General features: G+C 37.3%; 3 protein-coding genes across 4 annotated transcripts in view; 2 read left to right on the top strand and 1 right to left on the bottom strand.

Moving 5' to 3' along the window:
* Positions 1-5,683, top strand: part of drl (draculin) — a 21,560-nt gene extending 15,877 nt beyond the window's left edge. The window contains exon 4 of the transcript XR_012405734.1: positions 5,500-5,683. The gene's annotated coding sequence lies outside the window, so the exon portion shown is untranslated. The remainder of the gene's footprint in view (positions 1-5,499) is intronic.
* Positions 1-5,683, top strand: part of drll.1 (draculin-like, tandem duplicate 1) — a 7,430-nt gene extending 1,747 nt beyond the window's left edge. Inside the window, exons 2-3 of the mRNA NM_001166445.1 lie at positions 1,568-1,678; positions 4,071-5,683. Coding sequence (NP_001159917.1) covers positions 1,621-1,678; positions 4,071-5,248 — 1,236 coding nt within the window. The 5' untranslated portion in view covers positions 1,568-1,620 and the 3' untranslated portion in view covers positions 5,249-5,683. The remainder of the gene's footprint in view (positions 1-1,567; positions 1,679-4,070) is intronic.
* Positions 1-7,500, bottom strand: part of lrwd1 (leucine-rich repeats and WD repeat domain containing 1) — a 779,065-nt gene that overhangs the window by 617,676 nt on the left and 153,889 nt on the right. The window lies entirely within an intron of this gene.

Genomic DNA, 7,500 nt, shown 5'->3' with positions numbered 1-7,500 from the left:
TATTAGCGGTTAAAGAATGGACGCTTTTACACTTTGAATTTTACTGGAAATAATAAATCATCTGGAAACCTTTGGGCCTGGGCATGCTTACGTCATCGATGCTGCGCTGTTCAGTTAGGGCTCTTACTCGGCACAGTGGACATTTCTTCAGTTATATCGTTTTGTTGTTTGATATGCTGTGACACGCAGTCAGATATTTCGCTGAACAGATCAGCCACTTTTGAAGTAAACAACTTTTGAAGCAAGCCACTTTCTCATAAACAATCATAAAGTCCTTGTGCTGCAGGAATTAGGAGGTTTGCTGAAGGTGCGCAGCTATCATGCAGTGAGGGGTTTGCGTCTTTAATAAACTACGACAGTTTGCGTTCATTGAACAGTAAGAATGATTAATAAATCCATATGAAACAGTTCCTTAAAAGTCACGTCTCGCTTTCAGTTTCAGGCTTAGGCTTGCTTTGCTCTCACACACAAGCGTACTGCACCAAAGCCCAAGTGAACCGCGTTCAGGCACACCGCTTCCAACCATGCATGAGCCCGATTCAGCGCACTCACACTTCTCAAACGATCTGGGAAACGGGCCTGGGCATGGTTCGGATGGCTTAGTGTGAGTACGCCCTAAAATGACAGAAGACTAAAGTAATTATATGTCTGATAATGTTATCTCTTAAGCTGCAGTCACACTAGAGTTTGAGCATGCGAAATTCTGTCGTACAGCACTGCAAAAAGGGGTGGGATCAAACAAGACGATTAGTTATTTAAGCAAGCGATCGGCCCATGTTTTAAATTTCTGTCCAGAGAGGTAATGTTTTGATTCTCAATTGGTCTCACACAATCATGTGATGCGATTTCGCAGGTCAGAGTTCACAAAGCTAGAACTTTTCAATGCAGCGAAATGCGAAACTTGCTGCACGACCTTACATTTCTGTGCTGCCGCATTCACATGCGTATAAATGAAAGTCTGGGGAGAAAAGTGCAGTGTGACCGCAGCTTTAATCCTTATAAAGATACCATATTGCTGTTCAAATCAATCAATGGGATGCTCTCATATTTCCTGTGATTGGCTGTTCGGTGTCACACTTTCAGCTGCATGCAGTCCTGTGTTAATCACAAACTCTGGGTTAACAGAGAATGTTTATATAATGTGTATAAGCATTGTGAAACAACTTAACCTGATCTTAACCAGGCTGAATTTGTTTGATTTTTGTCAATCAAGAGTTTGTTCAACTTATTTTGTGCAACAGGCTTCTGATATTGCAGAATGTAGTTTCCTAAAGCTGCAGGGGGTTTAGTAGGTGGGTAAACACAAATCTCAATGTCAATAGGTGTTAAATCGGCATGTCTGTTATCATTAAACATCAGGGAACTTCACACTGCTCCAGTGATGTGTTTAAAGATTAGTTTAGTCAGTGTCTGGAAACAGTCTGAACCTGCTGGTTTAATTGTCTTTGGTTTTAATGTCCTCTTCGCAGATTGTAGGTTGACTGAGAGACATTTAGGTGTGATAAAGCTGTGATCTATGGCTTGTTGTTGTAAATTTCTTTGTTTAAACGTGATTTGTTTATTTCAGAACTACCACTCAACGATCCCAATTCACACTTGGAAATAGAGAAAAGCGTGAAGATGAAGAATACAACAAAACCCTGCAGAACAGAGCATCACAATGCTGAAGGACAAAGAGGTTGATGTCTGTTCTTGATTCTTCATTAATGATGCTGAAGAGCGAAGACTATACATCAGTAACCCGAGTATATTTAGTGCCAGTCCACTTTTTTGCCGCCCTGGTTTCCATTCATTATTCCCATTTTGATAATTAAGGTCTTTTTAAAAGCGAAGCACAGAAACAATGCATTCAGATAAACGGGTACATTTTCAGCAGATAAGTAATACAAATAAAATGATTATATATTTCTGGATTCTGGATAATTATGCGATAGCAAAGATATTAAAGATTAGATTAAATATTGCTTGTTAACATTATTTAAAGCACTGTTTGTTAACAAACTAACAATGAACTTTATTGTCAAAAAATAACCTTAACAAATATAAATAAATATTTGAATAAATGTATTGTTCATTAGTTTTTCATGTTGTTAAATTGATTATCTAACATTGCTATAAATATACAACCCTAAATCAGAATAAAAAGTAGGACAGTATGAAAAACGCAAATAAAAAAAAGTTGTGCTTTTAAAATTTACTTTAACTTTATGTATTTTATTGCAGACAGTACAAAAGACATTATTTAATGTGTTCCTCGTGATTTTTATTCTTTTTTGTTTTTTTAAATAAACACATATTTTAATTTTGTTTCTTGCAACACGTTTCAAAAAAAAGTTGGAGCAGTAAATCATTCACTTTGTAATGTTGCCATTCCTTTTCACAACACATAGAAGATGGTTAGGGACTGAATACAACAAGTGATGAAGTGTTTCCGGTGTAATTTTGTCCCATTCTTCCTGCAAACAAGTCCTAAAGTAATCAAGAGTACAGGGTCTTCGTTATCGCATTTTGCACTTCAAAATCAACCACATATTCTCTATTGGAGACAGGTCGGGACTGCAGGCAGGCCGGTCAAGTGCCTGTTTCCTCTTCCTTCGCAGCCAGGACTTTGTAATGTGTGCAGAACATGGTTTTGTATCTTGTTGAAACTGCATGAGTGTCCCTGAAAAAGATGTATTTTGAAGGCAGCATATTTTGCTCCTAAATCTCCATGCACTTCTCAGCATTAATGGTGCCTTTTACAGAAGTGCAAGTTACCACTGACACAACCCTATGCCTTTCTTTAGTGTAATAATTGATAATTTGATAAAACATACTTTAGTGACTCAAATATATGAACGCATTTAAAAGACATCTAATTTATTAATGAAATGTATACATTTTCAGTGTTTTGAAGGATATTTAGTGACAATTTTAGAGGGTACTGAAGGTCAAACTATACAAACTATGTGTCTAATTAAATTTTTTTTAATTAAAAAGAAAAAAAATAGTCAGTTTGGGTTGGTCAAATGTATATTTTTATTTTATACATTTTTAATTATTAATATTTAAGAAAGATAATACTGAAAAAAGACATTTCTTACAATTAAAGAGCTGAGAGCTGACCCCCTATACATCTTGTTTTGATGTCATTAAGGGGGTATAAAGCATTAATTAGGGGTGTCAATCTCCCCAAACCCTCCTGTAATTTGCACTCTGCCTTTCTCCCAAAAAATACCGAAAATACTGATTCATCTAACCACAATACACATTTTCACGGCGTGATAGTCCATCCCAGATACCTCCGACCCCAGAGAAGTTGACAGCACTTCGGGACACTGTTAACATAGGGATTTCTTTTGGCACAGTACAGTTTTAAATTGTATTTGTGGATGTAACTATGTATTGTGGTACTAAACAAAGGTTTGCCAAATTAGTCCTGAGCCCATGTGGTGATATCGCTTATAGATGAATGACGATTCTTCATGCAATGCCGTCTGAGGGATCAGAGATCACAGTAGTTCAGCTTAGGCTTGTGCCCTTATCTTTTTCGCACTGAAATTCCTCCAGATTTCTTAAATCTTTTAATGAATTTATGCACTGTTTAGGTGAAATATTCTTCCTATCTTTCTTTGAGGAACATTGTTTCAAAACATTTCAATAATTTTCTCATGTATTTGTTGGCAAACTGGCGATCCTCGGCCCATCTTTGCTCCTAAAGGACTAGACCTTTCTTGGATGCAGCTTTTTTGAACCAAATCTTAGTTACAATCACCTGTTGACATCACTTTGACCAATTTACCTGATTGTCAGCCCTAAATTGCTCCTGTCCCAACTTTTTTTGAAATGTGTTGCAGGTCTGCAAGACAGGAAAGGATGTATATTTACAAATGACATAAAGTTGACCAGACAAAGCATAAAATATTTTGTATTCAGATTGTCTGCAATCAAATACAAGTCAAAGTAAATTTGGAAAGCACTACTTACTTTTTCAATTTGCATTTTCAATATTTTTCAGATTTGGTGTTGTATATTTATATCTATTTATAATATATATATTGCTAAACATTTGATCTCGTCTTACTTTTCAGATCGCATGGAGGGAAACAAGAAAGGAGAAACAAAGGCCAAAAAATCAGTCAGGAAGAAAATCAGTGGGAAGAGTTTCCGAAGCAAAGGTGATGTAAAGAAACACATGCTCATCCACACCGGAGAGAAGCCGTATCGATGTGATCAATGTGGGAAATTTTTCCCATACAAACAAAGGTTTAAACTACACCTGGAAGCCCATGCCAAGGGGAATCCATACAAGTGTGATGAGTGCGGGGAGAGTTTCAAAACCAGGTTACAATTGAGGAGCCACATGACACTCCACCCTGAATACAAGCCGTACAAATGTGATCAATGCGAGAAGAGTTACGGGAGAGAAGACCACCTTCAGAGACACATGAAGCTTCACACAGGGGAAAAGCCGCACAAGTGCGAACACTGCGGAAAGAGTTTCCCGATGAGAGATTTGCTTAGGAGCCACTTAATGGTGCACAGCGAAGTGAAGCCGTACACATGTGATCAATGCGGAAAGGGTTTTACACTCAAAAAACGCTATAATGAACACATGAATATTCACACTGGAGAGAGGCCGTACACATGCGATCAATGCGGGAAGGGTTTCCCTTATGAACAGAGTCTTAATCTGCACATGAGATTTCACCGAGGAGAAAAACCCTTCACTTGTGATCAATGCGGCCAGAGCTTCTCCCAGAAAGGAGGCTATAACATCCACATGAAAATCCACACTGGAGAAAAGTCGTATACCTGCGATCAGTGCGGGATGAGTTTCAGACATGGATCCTCTCTCAAATTACATATGACGCACCATACTGGAGAAAAACCATTTCACTGTGATCAATGTGATAAATGTTATAGTACGGCATTATTCCTGAAGAACCACATAAAAACTCATGATAAGGCTCAAATTTACTCATGCTTTACTTGTGGAAAGACTTTTAATCAATTGAGGGGTTTGAGGTTGCATGAGAAAAGGCACAGCCTTACAAAGCCTTTTATGTGCTTTGATTGCGGAAAGTGCTACTTTACAGATACTGAGCTGAAACAGCATCTGCCAGTTCACTCTAATGAAAGACCTTACATGTGTTCACTCTGTTATAAGAGTTTCCCCAGAATGGGAAGCTTGATAGTTCATGAGAAGACCCATAATGGAGAGAAACCCGATTGCCGCACTGGAAGTAAAAAGAGCCAGGATGAGTGAGAACATAATGAAACATCTTTATTAAATATGTTTGCTTTTTGATGTAAACTTTATCATGAAGCTTGTTTGTTTTCAGGTCAGGTATTCTGTGACACTATTACTCGGGGATAGTTTATAGTCTTTTATTGAAGTAGTTGTTTACAAAATGTTCTTTTCAATTAACTTTGTAACTTGCTAACAATTATATTCTTTTTCTTTTAACTTTTAAATGTTATGAATCTTTCTCAATTGCTTTAACTGTTTTTTTATAGGCTTAAATATTAACTTTAGCTTATATATTCTGTTTAGTATATATTGAATTCCATCTTTTTGTGCTTTTTAAAAATTCAACATTAAGAATTTTACAGCAACAACTTGATAATGCCAGTCAATAACAGTTTAAGAAATGCATCTAACTTGTATCTCAGAAAAAGAATAAAGTTCTTAAACACCTAATATTGGTTTGTGACAGTCTTTAAAGTTGAAAACTTCTTATGTTTAGGCCTGTCACAATAGGGATTTCTTGTTGTGCGATATATAGCAATGGAGATATTATTGTCATTTTGAGATGATTTTATGCCACTGATTGTGTAATGATTATATAACAGAATAATGCAAATAGTCATAAACACTTTAAAATGCTTTTCATTTTTAACGTTTTTTAGATTCCATAATTTGATAAAAAGTCCCATTATTTATTGAATGTCCTATTATGTAAACGCCCAATTATAAATTTTGACACTGGTCAGAACGTCAATGTAAATGTAAATTTGCTTCAACGTTATTTTTGAATTTGTAAATATATATTGCGATGGCAAAAATGATTGAGGTCATCTCCAAGTATTGCACGACAAGTCAACAAATTGATTATTGTGACAGCCCAACTTATTGTGACGGCCTGCACTCACATTACATTCGGGCCTGGGCATGCTTACGTCATCGATAATGAGCTGTCCAGTAAGCGCTTTCACTCAGCACAGTGGAGATTTCTTTAGTTATATCAGTTTAGTGGTTTGAGATGTAGTGACAGGCTGACGAATATTTGGCAGAATAGTTTAGCCACTTTTGACATTCATAAAGTTGTGCTGCAGGTATTAGGTTTCCTGAAGGTGCAGCTGTCGTGCAGTGAGGGGTTTGCATCTTTAATTATTACGACAGTTTGCGCTCATTGAACAGTAAGAATGATTAATAAACACATATAAAACAGTCCCTCAAAAGTCACGTCTCGCTTTTAGTTTCGGGCTCAGGCATGTTTTGCACTTACACACAAGTGTACCGCCCCAAAGCCCAAGTGAACCGAGGTCTGGAACACCTCTTCCAACCGGGCCAGGACCAGCCAAGTGAACCATGCCTGAGCCCAATTTAGAGCACTCACACTTTACAAACGATCAGGGAAACGAGCCTGGGCACGGTTTGGATAGCATAGAGTGGGTAGGCCCTAAGTGACAAAGCGTCCCTAAAGACAATTATGAACAAAATCACTCAATGAATGAATGAATGAATTAATGAATGAATGAATGAATGAATGAATGAATTAATGAAAAATACTTTCTTTAATCTGGGCAGTTCAAGACTAAGTTGGCCATGTGAACAAAACATAAAAAAAGAGTACACAATTCATAAAGGTTAAGTGAACTCTTTGCCCAAAAAATGGCCACCCATATAGAAAATATATGGGAAATAATAAAATTCTACAATAAAAATGTGTAAATCCCACACAATGCAGATACATATTTTACCCAAGTGAAGGTTTGAACCTATACAACATGCTCCTATATCAAACACTCTCTCACACACACTGTAAAAAATATGATCAATTATTCATGACAACATATGTTTTAGTTCATTGTAACTTTATAAACTAAGTTAATCATGTTCCAACCTAATTTTATAAGTTACGCAAGCTGTATTAAGTCAGTTTAACATAATATAAGGTCAATGTAGGGGCAGCATGGTGGTGCAGTGAGTAGCACAATCGCCTCACATCAAGAAGGTCGCTTGCCATTGCTGGGTCAGGTGCATGGCGTTTCTGTGTAGAGTGTGCATGTTCTCCCGTGTTTCCTCCGGGTGCTTTGGTTTTCCCAACAAGTCCAAAAACATGTGGTATATGTGAGTTGGGTAAGCTAAATTGTCCGTATGTGTGTGAATGAGAGTGTATGGGTGTTTCCCAGTGATGGGTTGCAGCTGGAAGGGCATACGCTGCGTATAACATGTGCTGGATTGGTTGGCGGTTCATTGCGCTGTGGCAACCCCAGATTAATAAAGAAACTAAG

Source organism: Danio rerio, chromosome 5 (assembly GCF_049306965.1).
Source record: "Danio rerio strain Tuebingen ecotype United States chromosome 5, GRCz12tu, whole genome shotgun sequence".
In the NCBI taxonomy this organism is placed as follows: domain Eukaryota; kingdom Metazoa; phylum Chordata; class Actinopteri; order Cypriniformes; family Danionidae; genus Danio; species Danio rerio.
The sequence above is the reverse complement of the archived record's forward strand: the minus strand, read 5'-3'. Positions and strand labels throughout refer to the sequence as shown.